This window comes from Takifugu flavidus, chromosome 20, assembly GCF_003711565.1.
Source record: "Takifugu flavidus isolate HTHZ2018 chromosome 20, ASM371156v2, whole genome shotgun sequence".
NCBI classification, from domain to species: Eukaryota; Metazoa; Chordata; class Actinopteri; order Tetraodontiformes; family Tetraodontidae; genus Takifugu; species Takifugu flavidus.
In genome coordinates this window covers 890,657-915,639 of record NC_079539.1, presented here as the reverse complement: position 1 = coordinate 915,639, position 24,983 = coordinate 890,657, and the positions used below count along the sequence as shown (strand labels likewise).

General features: G+C 45.6%; 1 protein-coding gene across 2 annotated transcripts; it reads right to left on the bottom strand.

The window, feature by feature from the left end:
- Window positions 1–779: 779 nt before the first annotated feature.
- Window positions 780–24,780, bottom strand: LOC130517157 (WD repeat-containing protein 70). Of its 2 annotated transcripts, XM_057018853.1 has the most exons (18): window positions 24,692–24,780; window positions 24,180–24,233; window positions 24,013–24,096; window positions 23,828–23,933; window positions 23,580–23,745; window positions 22,817–22,876; window positions 22,282–22,415; window positions 21,231–21,384; window positions 19,597–19,673; window positions 14,791–14,965; window positions 8,388–8,487; window positions 7,905–7,989; window positions 7,684–7,822; window positions 4,193–4,293; window positions 3,977–4,056; window positions 2,712–2,828; window positions 1,231–1,393; window positions 780–924 (listed from the first exon to the last, which is right to left on the bottom strand). In XM_057018853.1, the coding sequence occupies exons 1-18, from the start codon at window positions 24,714–24,716 to the stop codon at window positions 837–839; spliced, it is 1,908 nt and encodes a 635-aa protein (XP_056874833.1). In that variant the 5' UTR covers window positions 24,717–24,780; the 3' UTR covers window positions 780–836. The 2 variants fall into 2 exon arrangements, with proteins under 2 accessions (XP_056874833.1, XP_056874834.1); XM_057018854.1 differs by lacking the exons at window positions 24,013–24,096; window positions 24,180–24,233; window positions 24,692–24,780 and having other exon boundaries at window positions 23,580–23,735; window positions 23,817–23,933.
- Between the last annotated feature and the right edge of the window lie 203 nt (window positions 24,781–24,983).

Genomic DNA, 24,983 nt, shown 5'->3' with positions numbered 1-24,983 from the left:
GACAGCGGCATGTGTTGTGGTTTCCTCTGTCGTTTCAGCGTTTCCAGGGCGACATAACTGCTTCCTGTTGTATGGGAATGTTGCGCAATCAGATTTGATTCACCTTCAAAGTCGGTGCTTCATGAACGGATGAAGGTTCAAATTTCTTTAACACACCAATTGGGGGGAAGATGGGGGGGATCTGGAACCAATTTATGAGCCATTAACACACTCTGACTCTGGAGGAGTGGGAAAAGAGGATTAAAGAAGTGAAATTCAATAGAGTGAAAATGGATTAAAGGTGCTCTGGTGGTGAATAATCACACTGAGACGAGACACAGTTGCATCCGTTGGACCCTTCATGCAGGTGTCGATGTTACTACGCAGGTTGCTGCGTTTGAGGGATTCCAGTGGAGCACAGAGAGCCAGCAGTCCCAAAAATAATGACCTCAGACGATTTGTTTACACTTTGCAGTCTTCAGTTACAACCGGTTGGTGCTGATCCAGACAGAGAGGCAAACGCGTGTGCAAGGTGCATTTATAGTCCGGCAGCGTGAGGCTTTCAACTGACCCTCTCAAGGGACCTGCAGGAAATCTCCTGTCACGTTAGGACATGTAACACATATTTATCATCAAATTCAACCTCAACAATGTCGCAGGTAACGTGCACCTGACTGTGAGTGGGAGCTAACACACAAAAGGGTTTCACTTCAAGCTGTCAATCACAACGATTTACTTGTAAATAAATGTGAATTACTTTGTGACAAGATCGGACTAAAATGAATATATTAACCAAATGGTCACCTGCGAATGCCAAATATTGTTTATTGTTTTCTTTTAAAAATGTAAAAAGTGCCTCAGATCTTTCGCTTCTTCCACTCTGGTTCTTTCTCTGCTTCCTCATCTTCATCCGACTCCTCGGCAAACATGGGCTCTGGCTGGGTCCTATAGGAGGAGACGGGTCAACCAGTTCAAAACGGGAAATCAGAGACTAACTTGGTGCACAAGGAGAGAACAAAACTGCACATCAGACTATTTTTCCTCCAGTCTGAGGTGCCCACCTATACAACTATACATCCCTCTTAAACATTTATGGAAAATTAATGGAAAGACACTATAATAGGCAACAGTAGCGATGCTCGGCTTACCGAGCCCAGGAAGGAGAGACGTGTGGGTGAGAAGAGCAGCCAGCTGGACAGGAAGCCCGTAAATGATTAATACCTCTTGTTTTCACAAATGACTGCTGCTTACTTTTTGTACGCGGGGGCGATCCAGTAGGGGTTCTCTGCGGCCTCCTTGGCGTGACGCAAGATGGCCTGTCGGGCGTTGCTGTCGTCCGTTTTATCCAAAGCGATATTTTTCACGATGAATGAAGACAGAGTGCCGCCGTGAGCTGCTACTCTTCCGCCACGACCTGTCAGGAAGCAGACGGAGCTCAGACGACGTACAGAAAAGGATTTCAGTGTCGTAAACGCTGGTATTTAAGGCTGCGCGCTCTCCTGTTTGTGAAGTACTTTGCTGTTTTTGGCTGGTCGAGCTGTTGGAGGAAAATATCACGACCAAGGTTCAGATATGTGGATTTCCTGCTGCCGGCGGACTGTTTTTGGGAGCGACCAGCCTGTTTATATTGCTTGCAAGCGTCAAACCAAGCAGCAAACATCACGTCATTGCAAAAGCAGTGAAACGCTGCCGGGACGCTTTAATGTCATTTAACTGAGCTGCATGGTTAATTAAAATAAGCCCTGCGATTTTAATTATCATTTCGAAAACACAATCTTTTTTTTTAGCCCTGCTTTAGTTTTTTTTATAACCGTGACTCATTTGTCTCAGAATCATCTTAATGTTAATAAGCAAGTCATCCACAGATTGTCATCATCATCATCATCATCATCATCGTGTACCTATAATGCATGGTCTGCTTTCACTGTTCACCACAGGTCACCCTGGTGACCGAGCCGTCACTCAAAGCTGTGTACTCCGTGTGTCCCAGTCTGACCTATGATAGCTGCTTTCCCTGTAGATTTGGAATGTGTGTGTCTGACCTGGCATCAGAAAAGTACAAATATCTGGAGGAGATCAGCCTAAAAGGCTCCATCTGGAGTGCTACGACAACAAGCTTTGGGTTTATTACCTGAATTATGAACTGAGCTGCATTAAAGCTACGTTAGCTAGCATCTCAAGTGGACCAGAGCTAAACAAATAACCAGAAATAGTCGAGTCGGGTGACGTACTTCTGTAGAAATTGCGGTTTTGTGCCGTTTCAGTGGCAAACTGTGTCGCAGTCATGCGTCGATGCGGTTTCTGCCGACACATTGTAGTGAAACCCAGACTGTCGGACCATGTGGTCGAAAGATCAAATGGGTCGTTCTGTCCCGGCAGTTAAAAAATACGAGGCAACAATGAACCTTTTTAAAAGGCCAAGAGGGAGCAGCGCCGCCTTAGCTCCCCACTTCTTTGGGATTGCGTAATGTGGAATCACAACATCAACAACTGTGGATTCGTACATCTGTCTCAGACAGAAAGAAGCATTCATCTAGTTAAGAACATGACTAATAATATGCTTAAAATCGACTGCCAAACTACGTCTGTGTCTCATTATCACACCAGCATTGCAGTGAGTTTTATTTTGCTTGGTATCCCAGAGACATCAGTTAATTTCTAGATTTGTTTTTGCTTGTTGCCTTTGTTTTAATTTCTAACAGTTAAGGAAGAGGAAAGGTTGGAAGCTGTACCTGGTCCAGCCACGGGAGGCTCTGGTTTGTGGGATTTCTTTGGGTCGAGTCGGTCCTTCTCCAGCTGTTTGCGTGTGCTTCTCTGCCGGGCCTCTCTGAACATGGGTAAGGCGTGGGCTGGAGGAACGGGGAAAACAGGGATAACTCATCACAGGACAGAGCTGCTGTCAGCGGCTCAAACTGAGCCCTGCACTTCTCCTACTGCAGAAGATCCAAACCCACGAGCACCTGTTGACCTCTGGTGGCAGCGGTCCTCTCGTGTGCGCCTTCTGCCTTGGTGCACGCTAGCATATTTATTATTTCACATCACTCTGTGCCTCTTCACAATTTTGTTAACAATACCCCAATAAAAGGCCCCCAGCACTTAAATCCACGAGGGTGTGTGTGAGCGTGTGCCCGAATACGTTTAAATGAGTGACGGGGGGTGTGTGTAAAGCGAGTGTGTGCTCTGCTCTTATCCCCGAGGTTACGAAGAGACACTTGTAGGGCGAGATGGAGCGAGTTTCCATTCAGCCGGCAGCGTCGCTGTTGGCCGTTAGTACTTCTCTTCCACGCTACATTAAGCAAAAAGGTTACTGTTAACAGATTCCCTCGATTTTCTCAATGGGCCATCGCTTGTTTCCTGTTCCCTCTAATTTTCCAGTGCCGGGGCATCAAGTGCGTCACTCACCGCCCGGCGCAGTCAAATGCCTGTCTGCTTCACGCCCTGTTGACATGGCGAGGAAAATCACATGATGCCGCTGTGTGAAAAAAAAAAAACCCTGCAGAAACCCAAACAGTTGCTGTTTGGACTGGTGTTTGCAGCCAATCAGGGAGGAGGCGACAGCGGCTGCTCTGGACCGGGGCGGAACTGTGAGCCACGCGGAGAAGAGATGATGGCCTCGTGGGTTGTTGATACGACGCGATGACGGGTGTGTGTGTGTGTGTGTGTGTGTGTGTGTGTGTGTGTGTGTGCGGAGATCACGCCAGCAGAAGTGGGAGAGGCAGCTGTCCCTGGCGTGATCCGGCGTGACTGCCGACCACATGGCCGCTGCGTGTCACAGTGTAGCGTGGCGGACCAGCCACTCATCCACAACCTACTTCATCAGCTAATGGGCCCTTAAAATCACTGTCCTCCCCCCCCCGTTACAGGAATGAGGCCGAATTATGTTGGGAACAAGCTCTGCTCGTCGCACGATGAAGCTCATGTCGTGAATCGGGTCTCAAGTCCGCAGGTTTAGAATCCAGTGGATGCGTCTCCAGGTACACGATGAAGGAAAACTTACGTGTGATGATGTAATCTTGCGTTAACGCCTCCGCGTGTTTGTCTTTCCGTTTGCTTTTCACCACACACAGCATAGCCCCCCTAAAAAGCCAGATGTGATGGTGAGTATGGCCTGGCATGACTTAAAACACATAAATGAGGAATTTTGGACTCCTGCACATCATAAAATTACCAACTTACTGGCTTGACTCAGGGAAAAACCATCAAGTAGACCTACCTGTGGCTTTTAACAGGGTCATAGTAGACTTTGGCCAGTCCATTCCCAGTTCCCACCATTATTTGGTTTAGTTTTGGGTGCCACAAGCAGCGGATGACGCTCTGGGGGGGAAAAAAAGATGTGTGTTGATGTTTTGTTGAACAGCCGGGGTCAAACCTGGATTGTCGGCCATGTTTATAGTGATGCTCCTGCTGTGTGACTCAGGGTGCTTGTGATATACTGGGGATCACTCCCAGCATGCTCTGCTCTGTTAGTTGACTATATTTGGATGTTGAGGGCTGGATCCTTAAGTCTGTGTATGACAGATGGCACATTGCCAATAGGAAAGTGTGTGTGTGTGTGTGTGTGAGAGAGAGAGAGAGAGGAAGGGAGGGGGGCAAAAACAAAAAAGGGCAGAAGAGGAGTAACCTCTTATCACAGTGATGAAGACCGCCATAGGCCGCAGCGGAGGACATTTCTGCATCCACATTATGACATCACAGGCGAGGGCAGGGTTTTTAAAATGTGGAACACATCATAAATACAGTGGTGGTGACAGAATGGGGGGTGGGTGCAAGTATGACTGGGATGTCCGCAGACCGTGGAAGGGAAAGCAGCTTAGCGCCCAGCTGTTGTGCATCCCACCAGGACACCAGGAGAAGAAGTCACAGTCGCACACCATCCAACGCACGCACGCACACACACACTCAAGGGGATGGACACATATCTGTGCGTCCATGTCATGCATTGGTAGTTTTATGATTTATTTATTAGGCACCAACTGGTGATCCATTTAGATTTAAGTTGTCAGTGTCAAAGTTAATAACTGTCACCTTTAAAATATATATATATACATATTGTTTTGGTTCTAGAGTGACTTCAGTTGGAAGCCGCTCTGTTTAAATTTGTTTTAAAATGATATGCATAATATCTGCAATAGGAGGCCAGCAGCTCTGTGGAGGTCACGGGACAGATGATGGTTAATCTGCTCAACCAGATCAGGCTGCCTGTAATTGATCGAGAGATCAGGAAACGCTTTAAACAGGATGTGCTTAATGCTGAGCCTCGCATTCAAGTTCAGAAATCCCACATTTGATATAAACCACTTAATACGCAGGAACATAAATACGTTGGCGCCGCAGATAAAACACTGTGATCTGTTAATTTTAATACACAGTGGACAGTTTTATATGCGTGATTAGGTCTAACAAATGCGTATTTCATTTCATTCACATAATAATCCCATAGTTTAACCAAGCTCTAAACCTCCGGTCGACACTGTAAAGACAATGTTGTTATAATAACTACAGTAACCGACCGCCAGGTAACTGCAGGCTGGTGAAACTCGGAACCAAACAAAACTTCCTGTCATCGGTGGAACGAGACAAACAGAGCGAGCGGAGGTGCCTAAAACGGAGCCGTCCAGAGGGGCCCACCCCAGCTGGATCTGCTGAGAAACCCAGAGCCGAGCAGCGCTCGGCTCAGTCCGCTCAGATTGCTTTCCAGATATTCCGAGCGGTGTGTTTAGACTCTCGGAACCCCTGTTTACGCTTCGCCTCCACCCGATTACATCACAGCGGAACGTTTAATCATTCGGTTCTACGGTAGCAGCTTTCTTTGTCTGATCAGCCTGAAACGCCAAACAGTGTTTTAGAATAAATAAGGCACCAGGATGGTGCGGATGCAGAGTTCACAGGACAGGAAAAAGCCATGGCAGCTGTGGTTCTCGTTAGGTTAGGTGGCTGCTTATTGGGTAGAAATGTGGGCCCTCCCCTTCTACTCTTGGCTGGTTTATCCATATCTGTCAGGAAATGACAGAAATTAGCACTGCAGCCACACAGTGAGTGAGCGAGTGAGTGGAAACGGGACAAAGAGCGGGCGAGTAAATCGTATAAACTGCTTTGGCGAGTGGAATCCAATCACATGCTCGCTGCTGTGATCGTCAGCAATGTCTCACCTGGTTATTGCCCCGTTTGATGGACCAAAGTAAGTGTCAGACATAAAATGAAACAGCATTAGCTTCTCAGCACAGCACGGGGTCCAGGTCCGGGCTGGTGCGGTCTGTTTAGTTAGAAATGATTGGTGGTCCTTCCTTTCACTTGTCTGCCTGGTACGCCACTTTAAAAAAGGCTGCACTTAAACGTTGGGAGCCGTCGGAGAAGCAGGTGGCTGATGTAAACACAGTAAATAGCACTTTCATCAGGGTCACTGAGGGCATGTCAACCAGAAATAACCAGTACGCCTCAAAGTCATCAGACTCAAAAATGAGCAACTGTCAGACACTCAAACAAAATACTTCATGTTTTGGTCAGCTAATATGAACTTAGGAACTAGAGTATTTGTAGAAAAAACCCAGAGATTGGCCACTTTTCTGAAGTCCTCCAAGACGCCAACGCCATACGTGGAGGTATTAAGGCTCCCAGGAGATGGAGGTCACACAGGAAGAGGCTTTTAGTCAAACTTAAATCAAAGCTTACAGTTTTTCACAAAGGTAGATGGTGATAGCAGTGAGAGGCCAGTGGAAAAACCACTTCCAAATATTTACATTCTTTGGTAAATAAGTAAAAGAAGAGTAACGACCACAGGGCGAAACAATGGGGAAAGACTGGTTTAAGTGCTAAACACATCCAGAGGCTTTCTCTGCTGCCTGGGATTCCTGGAATCAAATCATCATCAAATGTCTTCTCATCTTTATATCTTCATGTTGAAGTACTACTACATGTTATTTGACCACCTTAGAAATGCAGTAAAAAGCAGAAGGCTGAGCTCTGGACTCAGAAAAGAGCATTATCATTCATCTGAACTGAGCTGCTCGAGCCCAGCGACTCGAAAATGGTATTTTAAGATAAGGACTTAAACAAAGAGCAGACTTCATTACAACTATATTCAACTCTGATTAAATAAATGGGTCACCCAAAGCCCAGATTGTCCTCCCCACTGCCCGATCGCAGGGGTGTGTATTTAGCGTTGATACCGTGCCAAAGTCTGCAGCAGCTGGATGACAGAACGGAGGGATGCAGACACACAAACCCAGCTTCTGTCTCTCTAAAAAACATTCCCTCTGTGGCCATTAGCGGTGGTTACAGCTCTGTTATGAACGGCGAAGGGCAGCATCTCGCTCCCCTGCTTCAGCACCAACGGCTGCCTTCACCAGATTTTTGGAGATACGGGATCAGTCAAAAGTGCAACGTACGCTCACACATGTGACAGCGCGCCCCCTCCCCGTGCATGTGGATGGAACATAATTAAATTTTGGGTTGCGACTCAAATGCTGCGCGCATAAATGTGTCAGACGCCACGCTGCCAACGCTTTGTGGGAATGACAAAAGGTCACATAACTCCACTTTCCGCCTTTTTCCCTTTAACCTTTTCAAGCAAAACTCCTCTCTTCTGGTTTTTTCCCCCCAGATCGTGCCACCATCGGTCTACATCCAGAAATATGATGGCTAACAGACCTCAGGTACCAACGCATCGCATGAAGCAGCTGAAGAACAGGCAGGGGCAGAACTTACAGCGTTGGTGACCTCTATTTCATGGACTTTCTGAAAAGACGTTCGGTCGAAGAACGCCAGCTTCCCGTTTCCCTCGTCTTTCTTCACCGACGTCCCCGTTATGACAAGCCTATCGTCTGGGCTAAAACAGCAGTCGGTCCTTACAGGGATAGACAAACACCAGCAGTTCAGAATCCAAAGTTGCCAGTAATCAAGACCTGTATTCAAACTGAACGACTTACATTGCGAAGTAGTTGGTCAGCCCCGTGGCCACGTTCACGGGTCGCCTGAAGTTCCGTATGTCCCACAGTTTCAGCGTGTCATCACCTAGAAAGCAGAGGGAGACATCAGGTAAACTAAAAATGAGGAGATTTACTCTACGGTCACCGCAGCGGTGCCGCCATGAGGTTATTTACTTGGCGAGACAAAAGTAAATACGGCTTTGCTTCACTGTCTAACAGGGCTGGAAGAGTTACTTTTCATTTACATTGCAGAAATATGCAAAGTGAAGGGCTCTCGCTCTGAGTTATTCCTGTTTGTATTAGAAATCTTCTGGCTGGTGTCTATACAGAATTTCCTATTGTGGGCTTTTTCCTGATATTTTCTTGGTGGTGTTTGGTTTTACTTGCTTATTCTAGAGGAGTTGAACCTAAAACCTTCATTCCGAGAGCGCCGGACCTTTTATGAGTTTGCGTGATTGAGTAAACAGGAGAGTTTATTCTTACCTCCACGTGAGGCGAGACTCATGCCGTCATAGGAGAAGGCGAGGCAAGATGTGTCTGATCCTGGAATGTGTGCTTGCCGACAGTGAAATTTTGTGTGGACCTAAAAAGACATAAAAAGAGGTCGAATACCTCCATTTAATACAGCGTCTGGTATCGTTTATGCTTTCTTAGTGATGTGGTTTGATATTAACCGGTAATTAACCTGCAAAGGCACGAATAAGTGCACGGCCAGGTTAAACGCCGTTCCATTAATTCATGTCATGCACGAGGTCTAAGAAAGTATAAATGTAGTGCAGATGTGATTTACTCCTCTGTGAAAACAGTCCCACCGAGGTGAAAACTGAGCAGACGCAGAATCCGGTTTATTAACAGATCAGTATCACGTCATTATGAGGACTTTAAGAAGTCCAAAAAACGATAAGAAGGTATAAATCATCGGTTTAATTGCCAAAATATTAAATGGAGCAGCGCTGCTTTCTGTCTGCTTAAACAAACACCTACCCTTGGTCACTACTGATCATCATTAATAAAGTTTTATAATCTCCTGATACAGAGCAGAATGCAACTGTCAGAACACCACTTTAACAGAAGAGTCATCTGCCCCTTCAAAATAAGAGCATACAGGACAACCGGCATCAAACCCCATTGGCTCCGACGTCTGTCCGACACTGTAAACCCAATAAATGAACAGACTTTCAACTGTTATTCTGAGTCCAGTCCAGAGCAAACCCGATCTGCTGCTTTTACTTTTGTGCGAACATCACATGCTGACAAAAATGGCGGGTTAAAAAGTATAAAACAACTAAATATTTGTGATAACTTTATAAACTGGACAAGAGCCACGGGAGAGATTTGCCTCAACAGAGCTACTTATGGTCCTTAACTGCTATTCAAGCATGCCAACACACTCATTAAGTCATTTATTTGCACCGAATAAGAGATTTTAGCTGCAGCTGCGAGGGGATCTGCGTTACAACGCTGAGAGCTGGTCTGCACGCTGCAAACAAACACGCCGCGGCATCAAGGTCTTCGTCAGGCTAATCGTGGGTTTACTTTTGCCCTCGTAACCATCTCCCCGGCATGCTGCTGTATATGAGAATGTGATCTGACTCAGAGCGGCTGTGACCATCAGCATGTATGACTGGAAACCAAGTAGGCTAAGTGACATTTCAGCCGAGGGTCATTGTATGGAGGTGAGAACATACTGATTACAAAAGCCAGAGGGGATGGAATCCAACCCTCACTGCTATTCAGGGGCTATATAAAAGATAATGTGTTTGTTAGATTTTAGGGGTGTCATTTAAGGACATTTGGAGATTCGCAAGGCTGCACCATTGGAGAGAATAACTCCCCAGCAGGCCCCCCTTGTGCAAACAGAGATGTTTAAATCCTCGTCTAAACAGCTGTTTCCAACGCTGCCAGCCTTTCAGCGGACTTTCTCAAATCGGCCCGAGCCGACTACTGTACTGTGGGGGTTGTGTGAGAGCCAAAACTGGAAGGAACCCAACTCAATACCCCCCCCCCACTCTTTCTCACGCACAAAAACGAGCGAGCCGAAAGAACGACAGAGCCAAAGCCTAAACCTGTGGGGTTGTTTTTTACGTCAACATAACCCAAATCCAGTTAGAAGATCCGTCTGTAGACATGGGAAACGCCGTCTTGTTCCGCTGACATGTGCTTCAGTTTCACCTGCGGAACCTGAGAGCAGCGATCGATCATTAAAAGGAGCCGTGACGCAATAGTCTGGCAAGTAGGCTGGCTAACGCTCAAACAAACATAACCTTGGTTTATACGGCTACATTTTCATTAATTTTAAACGTAATGCAAATAAATCAGTGAAAAGAGAATTGCAGCAATACAGGCTTTTGACTCCGCACTGGATAAGGACTTGGAATTGAGTACACAGTGTGGAAGACAGATAAGATAGAAAAACCCTGAGAGAATGTTGGCAACAAAAAAAAAAGAGCACGAGAGTGCAGAATGAGTGACGTGTCCTTATGGGACGAGACGGAAACAAGGACAGCACTTGTAAAGTAATTGAAGGAACGTTATTAGCTGGACAAGGCAGATAACACGGTTACCTTGAACTGCAGATAACATGGATTATGCTTATTCAGACCTGAGTAATTTAGCCTCCCCAGCCTTTCCAGGAATAATTCCAGGGTTTCCATTTGAAGCCAATCCATTCTCTTCCTTTCATATCTTAGATTATCTTCCCATTTCTTTACGCGAATTAAGAATTAGCTCGAGAACTAAAAGTCAAGAGGTGAAATTATCCCATCAGCACTTTCTCTAATCTTGCAGCAGGTGTCAGACAGCTCTGACCTACTAAAGCGCAGCGAAAGCAGAATATGCACAAGTCGGATGTGAGCTACTTCATTCTGAGGGTGCACGTGCATTCCATTCATACAACAATACGCAAATTTTTGGCCTTTTGGCCTCAACAGTGCGTGTGCAGGATCTGTGGACCCGACTCTGAGCATGAGGGTGGGCTGATGAACCCTTTTCTTGTAATTATCTTGTCTTATTAGCCGGCGCTTCAACGTCAATTGTACAAACGGTGCAGAGTTGAGCCCGGACTTGTTTGCTTTGTCTCAGAGATGCGGAGAGGATCTGGCACAGAATGCAGAGGTAGGAGACCAGAAATATGCTGGGAGCAGAGGACGACAAAACCTTGCACCTCAACATAAAAAGAATGCTTTTAACTGCTGCCACAGAATTTCTCACGTCAAATAGTAGGAAAAGTTAGGAGCCGTTGTTGAATCATTCCACAAAGTTTCTTTTCCTTTCTGTGACGTCTCTTTAGATTAACACCATCTGCTCTTTCCACAAACTGGGTTTTAACCCCTTTTATGCACTCCTCTTATGCTATCCTGTCCTCGGGGTCTGGTTGGTTTACACGGAGAGGAAATGTTTTTGGTTTATGTATTTAAGAAATATTCACTCATCCAACCAGACAAACGGGCCCGAGGAGGACCAGACAAGCCCCGCGTGTGCGATCCTGGAGTAAAAACATTTATTACATAATCCACCAGTGCTGTCATCGGCGTGTTCTCTGATTGTCTGTCCTGCAAACGCATCTGTCTCCCCTGGATTATCTCTAAAGTTTTCCCTCATCTTTGTTGAATAGAGATTTATGGAAAGATAGTCCATAAATCAACCTCATCCACAAAAATCTGGGCATATTTTCTAAGACCAATGCCTGCCTGCACTGTGACATGCTTTGGTGGCTATCTGAGATGCTCACTGCAAACGTATACCCACTCCAGCTATTTCTAGAACATTTACTGCTGTTGTGAAGCTTAGGTGTTTATTTACCATCCTGATGTTGGCTGGCACTGCTAGATGCCACCATGTTTGCTTCCTGTGATAATCTACACAGCCGGTTTATGAAACTGGAATCCAGTGCACTCTTTCTCATGCACCCCTCAAGCCTTCTGACATCATCTGCAAACTGCGCCCTTATTCCTCACCTAAAATTAGCACCAATCAGCGCTTCGATGTGCATATTTGTCATATTATTCCATGCCTATGCTGCGTGCACCCAGTATTCACCTCTTCCCATTCAGCAGCAGAAGCTGATAAATATCTAAAGGAATAGAGGATTGGGTTTCATCTCGGTGGGCTATGATAACAATCTCCCACTGCGCCAACTGTTCCGAACCACCATTCCAAGTATTATTATATAAATACTGTCAGGTTCTTTGTCCAACTCCATACGAACCGCAAAGCCGAGACCGTTTTTACCGACGGAGCGTCTGATTTTGACCTCTGCTGCTGTGTGCGGATCGCGTGGCCAAACCGCACAAGTCTTTAAAAACAGCTGCTCTGATCTTTCATGGAAATCAACAAGTGGTGGGGACGCTGTGTGGGTGTGTGTACGTGTGTGTGTGTGTGTTGGACGCCCTCACTGGGTTCTGTGAAGACTGTTTTAAAACGTGGTCGAATATGCAGAATATTCAAATCATCGCATTAGCAGCACCTTTTTAGGCCTGGAGGTCTGGAGAAAGGTAGATTTGTCTCTGCGGCAATTACGGGAATCATAAGCAAGTCACAACGATGGCTACATGGCCTGTGTCCAATGTAAATATTTAACCAGAGTGTCTATAGATATAATGGTGGTCCAGTATGATTTAAAATATTCAACACACGTTCGTGCCACTTTTTAGACCGCCGACAGCGAAGAAGAAAACACCAGTGGGCCTTCTCGTCTCGCTACAATGGTCTGCTTCTGTGTTCTGACCTTCATGTGGATGTTTCTCTGACACATACCATCCACCTAAACTGTATAGCAGAGCAGCCCCCCTCCCCCCCATCAGCCATATCACAAGGCTTTGGCGTGGCCTTCAAACCCAGCCGCCATCCCAGTCCAAGAGAGCATTCATGGGATGCAGTTAAACCATGGATGTATTAGTCCCAGTGTCCCAGTGCCAGGTCCCACAGACACCGTCCCAGCCCCACTGGAAACGTCTGGACAAGTCAGTGCAGTTTTGAGCAATAAAGTGGGAGCCAGTACATCAGGCAGGTTATTTTATATCTGTGTCTGTAATCTGCAACTGGCAGAGAGTTTAGCATGAATTATTCCTAATTAATAATCATTTAGAGTTTGTTTCCTTTGAATTAGAGAGCATATAAAGCAGGATTCACATTACATTTGGGATTTCACCCCCTGTATTGCTCCCAGACCGGGCGGTCCAACAAAACCAGCACATTTGGGGTCCTACTTTGAAGTCTGGAAACATCCAAGTCTACCAATGACATCATAGCATTCCCCGGGTGTCTGTGGTCATGTTTCTGGCCTGCGCCTCTCCACGCACCAGGTTTCACGGGGTGCGCACTACCTGGCAACCATTTCGACGCAGCCTTGTAATTCTGGCACCGACCCCTCTTGTCTGCTCAGAGAATGAGCACGCAATCACTCTGTGGCAGTCCCCTAAAAAAGACCTTCCTGACTCCCCCATTGCAGGATCAATCAACTCATGTCAGGGTTCAAGAGCACAATGTGTCAACCTCAATAGCTTCTCATCAGGCTGATCTTTAGATCAAGGTCGCGTACGTGATTGATTATGATTGATCTGCATATTCTAGCCATGAGTAATAGAGGCAATACAAGAGATTGGCCTCTACTGAGCGGGGGGAGGGAGCGGCAATAAAAGCATCGGTGGGCCAGCTCCTTTTTAGGCATGTGTCTGAATTCAAGTCAGCAGCACAGGTTGCTGATTAGGCCAGGGGGCAGCGCTTGAATTCTTGAGCCATTCAGACGGGACAGGCTCCAATGGTCAGGCAACAGACACGACTATTGTAAGCTGCTACGCGAAACAGGGTAAATATTTAGTTTGGGAAAAGAGGGGCAATAAATGTGGAGAGCTTTAACCCAATCAGGACTGTTGCCCCGAGCAGGAAAGTCAGATGGGATTCTACCCCTCGGAGACACAACACAAGTAGGCATCGGACAAAAGAAAAGATTCGTCCATCTACCAACATTTTCTGCGTCTTGTAATTAAAGTTGGCTGCTGGAGTAATTATCATGTCGCCTACTTCCCATTTTACTAATCTGGATAAGCCCTTCGCTCCAATCAAGCTGTTCCAACTCACTAACTGCAGTTTAATTGTCACTGTGTTCCTCATCCACATATGGGGACGGACCGATGAAAACACTGGAGTGGAACAAATGAATTACAGCCCCGATGTGCCAAATACTTGAGGAGAAAAACAACAAGACGGTTTGCACCAGTACTGGACTGTTCAGCCCTCTGACGTTACTTTCCCATATTAAAATGAGGGTTTGTGGAGTTTTAGGCGTCACAGCTCAGCGAGCACAACTCATTTGTCATAATCAGGACAAAATATTCAAATAGAGAGTCCTTTGTCTCCTTAATGCCTATTTTAAAACCTAAATAGACTACAGATAGCTACTGTTTGGTTAGCTCCCTTCAGATGTCACAAAACCTCAGCTGGCCATTTCTCAAATAACTCAAGTGCGTGTAATTCACGTTTGGAGCCAATGTCAACCTTTGCAGCCGAGCAGATCTCGAAGAACGGAATGAACACTTTGATCGCTTAATTACCTAATTATCCAAAACTGGAAGATATACAGTGGAAAGCTGCAAGCGAGCCTCTCAATTACCTTTATGTAACACCGCTCGATCATCACACGTCACTTAATTTAGTTACATAATCAGGAATCGCGAGCGAAGCTACTGTGCTGCCTGACAGAATCTCTAATTCGGCTGTACAGACTCACCGTCCGACAAATGTCAAACATTTTGATTTCTGGTCAGTGTCGGTCAGCGACACATTGAACTCTGGCCTGTCTGGCGGTCCGGCGACCCCAGGTCACGGCCAAACAGACGGCTTGTGTTTATAATCTGCTACACATGCTACAGTGAGTTTGAACTCTCACGCTGAGGTTTCTGTCCCAGATCTGGATGGTGCCGTCCTGGCAGCCTGCTGCTATCAGCTTCCCGTCGCGGCTGTAGGTGCAGCACGTGGGCACCACCTTCTTCCCCTGAAAGGAGCGAGGTTTGAACACGGCTTTGTGCTGCTTCTCTGACTTCACGTCCCACGTGCGCACAGTGCTGTGAACAGAGAGAAAAGGTAAGGTCAGAGAGAGTTTTCAGCCATTGCAAAGGCTAAAATCATTTACGCATTACACAACCAGGACAGCTGAGGAAATAAATAATATCAATATAGCTTACTCTACATGTGACATGGATATGGAGGAAGCAGTTTATTTAAGTCACTTAAGTCTGGACTTCCACATTCTTTAAATTTCAAAGTTGAGTGGATGATGATCTGAGAACAGTGATGTTTAGATTTAAACAAGGTGGAACATTTCACCTTTGCCCCCATTGCTATGACCTGTTGTCAGGCTTCACCCACCTGACCCGCCTCATTATTCTTACATTCTTGTATTTTGAGCTCGCAGTTAAACCATTTTCAGAGGCAAATGATGCAGAATAGAGGCCGAGCGATTAAAATAACAAGACTACAGACTAAGTTACCCTGTCACAGTAAAATTGACCTCAGGTGACCTCCAAGTTTATTTATGGAACTACCTGACTACACAGAAAGATGTTTCTGCACACCTCTCACACCCCCTCGCAAACACTCGTGTGAGACCGTGTGTGTCCACAAGTGTCTGTTAGCCAGCTTTAGTGAGCGTTCTGACCTTTGGGTTACCAGGTCACCAGAGAAGTGTAAACATGCAGGCAGGGCTGCTGCTCACAGCCAGGCGAGGATTCTTCTGTGGACAGCTCCAAAGTCACAGACACACACTCAACTGTGTTTAGATAAGTCCGACATTGTGATACAAATGCCAGCTGAAGACATATGGTCGGAGTGAGAGCTGGCAAGGCTCAAATTAAACTCTGTGTGATGCATCGTTGTGTTTAGGCAATGCTGTTAATAAATCACAAGATTGCTCGCCTGAAAAAAGAGGATGCCGATGTCACATGGAATAAATTTGTCTAATACAACCTGGAGGCTGCTGCAGTTAAAAATAAGTGTTTACACATGCAGTTATGAATATTTATGTGTTAGGGTGACTGACAAAGAAATTGCCAAAGGACTGGATGAGAAATTGGTCCACCTGCTGCCTCAAAACACACTTGTCTGTCTTGTTTACAGAAGACGGGAGGCATCTGTCAGGCTAATAAAGAAAACATAACCTTTCATGCAGCGCAGAAAAACCTGGAACGCTATTTATCGTAAGGGCACTTTCCAAAACATGGCAGTAATGTAGGGCAGGCTCTGAGGGGGGTGGTGGGCCCGGAGCCCACCGGCTCAGAGCAAAGCGCGCGAGGCCACACAGCGTCACCTGTGAGGGGCCTCCAGGCTCCAAGATGTTATATTGTAGCAACGGCAGAGGGTGACAACACACCATAATTAAAAATAAACCACAGGTGCGGAATGGTCCCTTCACCTTGAAAAAGATTGTTTTTGCAATATATAATGATGATGAAAGAATGAAGAATTGGGGCAGCAGCTTTACTCATTTCCTGCCGCCTCCGTTTCCCCCTTCGCTCTTCCGCCCTCATCTTCCCGCCGAAACGCCTCAGAGACCGAGAGGTGAATGTAATGAATGAAGACCCATGCATCCTCATTCATGCGTGTGCACTTTACGGGGTGGCACGGTTATTTGCACGTTTACTGAAGAATGACAACTCCTCAGACTCCTGATTTTATCTGTCTGTCGGGTTATCGTCCTGGTGGGGGGGTGACAGCTGCTGGGATCTCTTAGATAGATGAGGGGAGATAAGGAGGGGAGACAGAGGGAAAGAACAACGGGTTTAAAGTCAAATCCCTGTGATGGGGATCGACTGTTCGCCCTGATAGCCAGTTAACTGACTAACTGTCTCACTAGATTAGGAGGGAAATCTTCCATTCTCGTCCCTCTGGAAGATAAAGTGAGGAAATACCAGAAAGATTTTGGAGAACATGCAGTGGCAGTCAAGCAAGGAGGAAGATAAATGCTCAGAAGCAGTGGAGAATGGGTGAAATACAGCTGAAGGTAAATTAACAGAGGTGTTAAAAGCCTAAGGAGGACAAATCCAACCTCAAAACTGTCCAAACGGGGCAGATGGGACCACACAAAAAGAGAAAATCCAAAATCAGACGAGATTAAATCAAGCAATCTGATTGATAATCTGACTGATTCAATAAACACTGAGCCCCCGGACTAAAGAACCAGAGGCTGCTGTCAGTCAAACAGTCAACCATGAGTGGAGAGTGAATACGCAGGATAAATGCACTCTTTGAGGGGATGGTATGTGCGTTCCTGCGCAGGATATGGAACAGTTGCACTGTAAGGAGTCAGACTGGAGCTGGACTGTGGATGAACTTGGCGTGTTAATGGTCCCTCGACATGCTTGGAGTCACAGTGTGATGTCTGTTCAAACCCCTCATCCCCATTCTGTCATGAATCTCGCACTCCCTTTCTTTTCCCCTCATTACTTCACTAAAAAGGTGCTGCCTTTAACCATCACAATATTTGACAAGAGACATTTTATTTCTCTTGTCAAAACCATTGTTGGATGATCAAAATAGTGACTATTATTGTCTATAATGTGGTCATGTTTTGGGCACACTAGCAGACGTTTCACTGCAGTAGCAGAACATGACATGTCCGGTAGCCTCTTCTTTAATACCGCTAAAATAAACAAAGGGAATCCCTGGTATTCAAACTTCCTGAGAACATTCCTCTAATTGTGTGTATTGGTGGGTGCACATGCACATGTGCGTCTCAGGATTTGTGAAAAGCAACATCTGGTCTCAATTAAGAAGTCGCCGTTTGTCCTGTCCGCTGCTCTGCCAGCTGAAGTTTCAGTGAAATCTTTGAGGTTTGATCGGTCTTTTGGGGGAAACTGTCATAATACATAAGCAAGATTTAGCCACCTCATTTCACCCAAGCCACAAATGCAAGGTATCCCCCAGTGTTAGTCACGCTCTAACACGTTTATATGAAGTGGTGGCTTTTGTTTACCCTTAATAACCTTTGTTTAAGAATTTTCCGATTCAAAATGTCAAGGATTTTGTTCCGTATAGGAAAAAAAAAACCAAAAACTGCAGCTCGCAAACCTCAAAGTCATATTTGAACTTCATTCAACTGGCGAAGAAATGCTTCCACGGGGAGAAAAGTAGACGCAGCACGTGTTGCCTTCACTGTCGGAGAAATAAATCTGTGGATTTCAAACAGGTGTTCGGTGTTCCAGCAAATAGTTTAAGTGGCTAAGTGCTTACGAGGAAGTTGCCGCCCCTCTGATAAAACATGAAAAATGTTGGACTATATTTAAATGGCAGGACTTCATGAAGCATGAGAGAAGAATCTGAAACGAGCGTCTCAGCAGAACCGTTTCAGAACCTAACGCTCATTGTGGAGGGACAATCGCCTCCACCCTGCTGCTGCATTACTACGCTTCACCAGCACTCCCCTCTCGTGCACTTCCTGTCAGCAACAAAACGCAGAGGGTGGATAAATGAGATCATTCAAGAAGCTGGGAGGTCGTTGGTATGAATAAGCTTCCATACAATTAGGGGGGCTCTTTAATTAACGAGCGGGCCGGTTCACTGATCACACTTAAGAATCCTTTTCAAATAAACGCAACAAAAGGTTCCCGAGGAAAACTGAAAACCTGCGTGTTGGTCTGGCATTTAAAGAATTATGGGAAGCAGCAGACACCCACTGGTGCTATTTGCCATCTGATGAGCGGTTCCCAACAGTGTGGCCCCTCACTCGCCTCTTCTTCAAAGGACGTCAACGACATGGAGGGAGCAGAACCCGTCAGGAGGTGGTGAGGCACCGCAGGAAAAAAGGAAATGTTGTCTGAGGTGAGCCTCAGGCGCTCTGGTCAGTCGCACCGATTTACTCCCAGACACTTTCAAAGCTTGTAAGGAAGGACGTGGGACTGGGCAGAGACGAGATATCAACACGGACACCACATGTTTACTCCAGGTCTTGAATGTGATGAAGCAGTACGTCGATACCCCAACACTGTGTCACAGCAAAGACTTACAAAAAGAAGCTGTCAGCACCGACACAGAGAAGAACATAACCCACCACATGTTCCACCACAATGTTCACATTCCTCCTGAGTGTTTCCCTCCGTCCTCCTGTTAGCGGGCCGCGGGCAACACCCGGGGCTAACGTGCCAGGGAAGACTTTCAGAGCCTGAGTAAGAGCTAAATAACCCAGCCTCCACATCTGGGTGCGCAGTAACGCTGGTAAACACTGGAGCCAGGTGTTTGTTTTGCCCTGGTGATGACAGCCACTCGCTTCCTTCGCTGCTGCCCGTCACACTCACTTGACTCATCGTGGTGTTGCCGCTCAAGGTCGCACCTTTTCAGTAACAAATGCTCATTCCCACTTGTGTGCGGGGCAAAAGGTTACGGGCGAGGAGGTCAGAACCCACAAATTCCCCAGATGAACCAACAGCAGGAACCTACGGAGGAATGCTGTTCTCGTTGCAAGTGTGTTGTAAATTTAATCCCGTCATGGTTTTTCCTCAGCAGAATCAGGTTTCTGCCTGAGTGAATACAATTTTTATAAGGTTCAGGAACTATGGGATAAAGGTTGGAGAGCTCAGACACATCCAGTAGATGTGTCCTTTTTACTCTTCACAGGAAGAATCCAGACTAGAGGATATTAACCACTTGACACAGGAAGTTCCTGTTCACTCAGAGGTTCATTTAAACATTGTTTAACACTCACCCATCATTGGAGCAGGTCATGAACTCCTCTTTAATCTTGGGGTGCCAGCAGCCACCATTCAGCATCGCTGTGTGGCCCTGAAATGAGCAGAAAGTGAAAATTAACCAACTGTCCACTAACTAGGTAGCTAGGTAGCAGGTAGCTTCCAGTCAGCACACACTCTCTTTCTCATGTACCCCAAAGGTTCTGTGGGGATACACAATCTGTCTCTGCTTAGACCCAACCTCCCCATGAGGAAAACGGTGTTTCTGTAGCTTTGACTCCTGGACCTGCATCACTCGTACGTTTGCCTGAAAACCTTCTGTGGAGAGTGAAGCTGTGCAACAGGCTGCGTCTCGGCTCCAACCAACACGCATCCCTAACCTGCAGGCGTCTCCTCTGCTGGAATTCCTCTTCAAAAGAATAGATAGACCAAAAAAAGTGGCCTCCGCCAGTGTTTCAGGGTTGCAGAGAGGCTTCAGACATGACGTACTACTATTTGACAGGACCCTTAACAAAGCAGAGCCTTGCATGAGTACAAGTTGAGCAAATGTCAGTGGTATTTGTGTGCGAGGAAGAGGGGCCTGCCTGTTCACTGTCAAATACTAAAAGCACACCACTTCAATAATCGATAAAAAGCAAGTGCAAGAGACTAATAATACGCTACCAAGTTGTTAAATTTCATGGCAAAAAAGGCCATTGCTTTATAGTGGGTCTGAGGCTCAAAGGGGGCACGAGTGGCTGCTAACACACAAAGATTAATCAAGTCAGAACACAGAAATGTTCCTGATGAAAGCTTCAGGATGTGATGGAGGTGATTCTCCTTGATTTTACCGACAACGAGCTGACGTGCTGTGAAGCGCCATCATTTAACAGGGACATGTCGGACAAGCCCGTGTGGAACTGAGGAAGCGGGAGAGTAATTGTCAACAGCAGAGACATAATTATCACATGAGACAGCTAATCGTCTGGGGCACCATCGGCACGCCAAAACACATTGCATTGAACCAGTCGCACCAGATGGGACTGAGCAAGAATACAGGACATCCTGGAAAACACTTGCAATCAATGGGCCTTCACTGGTACAAGTAATTCCTATGGGTGGTATTAACAATGCCTAAATGGGCTGCAGCTGGTACACATGGTGGTTGACCGCCAATACTGTGTACTTCTACGCAGTGAAATCCAAACATGGCCGTTTCATTAGGATTCTCCTTTGTAGCTGCAGGTACAAGCGAGACGTGAACCGCGACACTCCTGAAAACATGTGCTGTTCCTCTCCCTGGAGACAGCCCGCAGCCAGTCACATGGTACAAACCATTATCCTCACGTCCAAAACAATGAGACATGTTGGTGGCTGCACCTTGCTGCCATTACGCATTGGCAGGATCGACCCGCGGAGCAGCCGAACATCCGTCCTGTGTTTAGAAATACCACTTACTCTTGGGGATGCATCTGTTACTATAGGAGAGTAAACATTTCCTTCATTCTTTCCTTTAGGATTTATCCCTTCTTCTTTGCATCCCTACAGAATCTAACATCCTATTCTCTCTGGAACGCCTTCGCCTGAATTTGAGACGTCGACATCATCACGAATGATGAAATCAAAAGGTTAAAAAGACAGAAGCAAAGCCACATATGCAGCACCACCTCACCTTGGTGTTGGCCATGTCCACAATGTACTGGTCTCCCTTGATACACTCCATGACGTTGAAGCCGTCCCGGTCCAACACTTTGGCCTGTGCGTTTCCAGAGGCCACCAGGACGACGTCGCCGGTGATGCTGTACTGCAGCGACTTGATCTGGTGGCTGATGGGACACACGGCACATGTTCAATCTCTTCATATCGCCGCGATGCTGATAAGCGCCGTGCTCTGCGTTTGCACGCCACCACCCAGTTGTGATTGTAAAAGTCTGTTATAACACTGTTATATAAGCAGCGTTTAGTCCTTCAGATGGTTCCAAAACAAAAACAAATATAGATGTAGCTATAGGAACAAAACAGCAGAACATCTGATGTACATCTGATGGATGTTGCTTTGATCTCTGACAGACAATGGGAAATAGTTAAGTTCAGAATTGAAAACAATCATAACACACATGATAATCAGAGGCAGTGATGGGAAATCAGCATAATGAAAAACAAAAACGCCGGTTATTACACATATTCACCACCAGAGTTAACTTTGGAAGGCTGATATCAGGACGCGAACGTAAAAGCTTAATGGCTCTCGTTCACAAATGGGTGTACAGGAGCAGAAACTGGACCTCGAGGTTCTGTCAGGCCATTTTTCTAGAGCCTGTTCATCGTTCCAGCATGCTAACCGGTCACCCTGTAATCACATTAAATGTTGCATCCATTTCTGTTAATAAGCGGCGGCCTGCTCCAGATCACCTCACCGATTCCCACAACCAAAAAAAGAACTTGATCTCTGTTGATGGAACCGGTGAAACACAGAGTAAACACACACAAACACTCACATAGCTCGGCCATCTGCTTTGGAAAGGCTCATTTTGAATGAAAAGAAGAGGATGCCACCGAGTTAACATGAGGCTCAATGAAGCACAACAAATGTGTGTGCGCGCTGTTTGTGTAGACTTTGGCAACCATAAATGTAGCGAGTGTGCTGGATGTTTGGATGAAGCTAATTTGCCACATGTTAAGCAACTGTGTTGATATTCTATGTTTCTCAGAAGTGAACTCACCACTCACAGGGCTGGAGCGATCGGAAAGCCTGCAGGGCCTGGTCCATGCCGGCGAAATCCCAAAACTTCACATCATAATCGCACCCTCCAGATACCAAACGGGCACCAGAGGGGTCTAAGGCAAGCGCCGATACCTGCGGAGACAATCAGCGTATTTAAAAACACAAAGCTCAACAGAGGTAATCACACTGCCAGGCGGGGGGGGGGGGGGATAAGGAAAATATTTAAAGTTTGTTTCGACCTAAGTTGTTTTAAAAACAGTAATCAGCGCTGGATACCACAGTCGCTTTCTACTGAGGACAAAGAAAAAGGAGCTTGAATCTGAAGCGCGTTCACTGACGCTGCTACAGATGAATTTCTAAAGATGCTCAGCTTCATTCAACGCTGGTCTCCGATACTGGATATTTTAGGGTGCCTATAATGTTAACTAAATATTTCAAGCTACTTATGACAAATAAAATATGTCTTAGCGTTCTAAGGAATGGTCTTAAATGAATTTCCACTGAGGGACTATTTTAAATCGGGGAGTGCTTACTGTCTTGGTGCCGTGCTGCAGAGTGATCTCATGGCTGTCTGGAATCTTCTTGACAGGATTCTAGATTGGAAAGATGCGCAAAGGAAAACATTGAAAGACTTAAAAGGACCGAATTGGGTGTGCAGTTACAGTTCTAGACTTAATTCCAATATTAAATTAGATGTGACATTTTCACTTCAAAAGCCTGCATATCTAAAATCCCTGGAGCCAAAGTCACCAGCTGCAAATGGATAACGAAGAACAGTTGTGCTGTTGGATGTAAAAACTTAGATTCTCCGATATTTCACTCACGTTGTAACTTATGCTTGTGTGTGAGGCAGTGTGAACACAGTAAAACAGCAGCATTTTATTAATGCTGTATTTTTTAATTTTAAAATGTGTTGTTGGAGTGAGAAAAGCACAAAGTAACAAACTCCTGGTCAGTAATTCGCTGCTCGCGGGTCAGACTTGCATGTGCTGCCATCTTGTGGTGAAACTTTAGAAGTACCCCTGACAAGAAGCTGGCCAGATTTGAGCCTGTTTAGTGATATTTTGACGTTATTATCCCATTTACACCCAAATAAACACCTCTAACTGGATTTTCCCTCATTGCATTTCATCATTAAAAACATTCTTAGGAATAAATGGTTAAAGTTAAATGTTTCTGTGCCTGAAATCCCAGAAGGGGATTTGTGCACAATTTTTTTTTTCAATTTTGAATCTGTGCTTTCGGTCAATGAGCCCTTCATCAAGGGTCTGACACCTATCACATGATGGGACTTACATCATCTTCATCATCTGAAGCGTCGTCATCATCATCATCATCATCACTGCCTGTGTCACCTTGTTTCATCTGCTCATCGAGATATTGGGGAGGAACTGAAGGCCCAATCAAGTCAGAGTCCGAGTCTGAATCGCTGCTGCTGCTACTGCTGGCACTCTGTGGTTTTCTGAGAGGGTGAAAATGTTTTTAGCCAAAAAAAGAATAAAACTAGAATGTTAAATTGACTTCAATAATAACAATCGAATTACTTGAAGGACGGCGCTGCAGGGTTTTTTTTCTGAGGGGGCGCCGAGGACTGGACAGCTGTGGAGCTTTCACCTGCCTCTTCCTGCTCAAAGGCTTTGTGTCGCTCCTCTAAGGAAGCAACAATATTGTTCAGGTCAGACACTTCTCTTGACAGAAGAACAGATTAAAGGACTGAAAGCCAACCTACCTAACACCTGCTGACTCCTCTCAATGGCCGTTCGACGGGTCTGTTCAAAAATGGCTTCCAGATCAAATGTGCGGGCCTTTTTACCTGGAAGGACAAAAGCCATCTCAGTCAATCACTGACACAAACAGCAGACTTTATAATAAAGCAAAGGAAACTTCTGTACATACCAAACCCAGAGAATCCCATCACAGATGCTATTTCTGCATCACCACTCATTTCATCTGATACAAGAAAAGAATCAAGTGTGATCTATTTACTCAAGTACCATACTGCAACGCTAGACTTTCTTTAAAATAATAAGTTTTAGTACACTTTAACAAATGAGTTACATAAATGCATAGCTATTGAGAATTGTCTTACTTTTAGCTTCAATTGGAATATTTGCGAACAATTGTGACGACTGAGACTTCTTGTTTATACCTTCTAGGCATAGATTAAATTTAAATTTGATTCTAAAGCTCTGTGTTGTAGAATGGGAGAAACAGTAAAGAAAACTACGTAGATCAGGCTAAGCTAACAATATATAGCAAAGACGCTAGGCTCTTTTCTTTGACAGGATAAAACTCCTGAGCTGGTAAATTAAAGTTAGCACAGAGATATTGTATAATATAGTTTCACGTACACGCAATAAAGTTTACACAAACATATAATAATTTAAACTGCCTGATAGATCTGTTACCGTTATTCATTTTGCTAGGATCCATGTTTTCAAATACAACGATGCTCTTTAACCTCCGGAAGTTTTTGGCTTCTTCTTCTTCGCTTGCATTAACCAATTAAGTACAACTCAGCGCCATCTAGCGACAACATTGGGAATTTTGAGCACCAGCCAGACAACAAAAATAAAGAAATGTCCTTACTGCAGTACACTAAAGTTGCACGTCTGATTCCGATTCAACAACACCAAACTGTGATGAGGGATGTATATATAACTGTGGGTCAAAGAAACCATTTATGAACTGTATAAAAAT

What these genes read in the sequence shown, in the direction of transcription:
- LOC130517157 (XM_057018853.1), bottom strand. Translation starts at nt 24,716, where the DNA reads ATGGATCCTAGCAAAATGAATAACG. An exon ending in ATGACCTGCTCCAATGATGG is followed by an intron (nt 14,966 to 19,596) that starts GTGAGTGTTAAA and finishes CTCTGTTCACAG; the next exon opens with CACTGTGCGCACGTGGGACG. An exon ending in CTGACCAACTACTTCGCAAT is followed by an intron (nt 7,823 to 7,904) that starts GTAAGTCGTTCA and finishes TATCCCTGTAAG; the next exon opens with GACCGACTGCTGTTTTAGCC.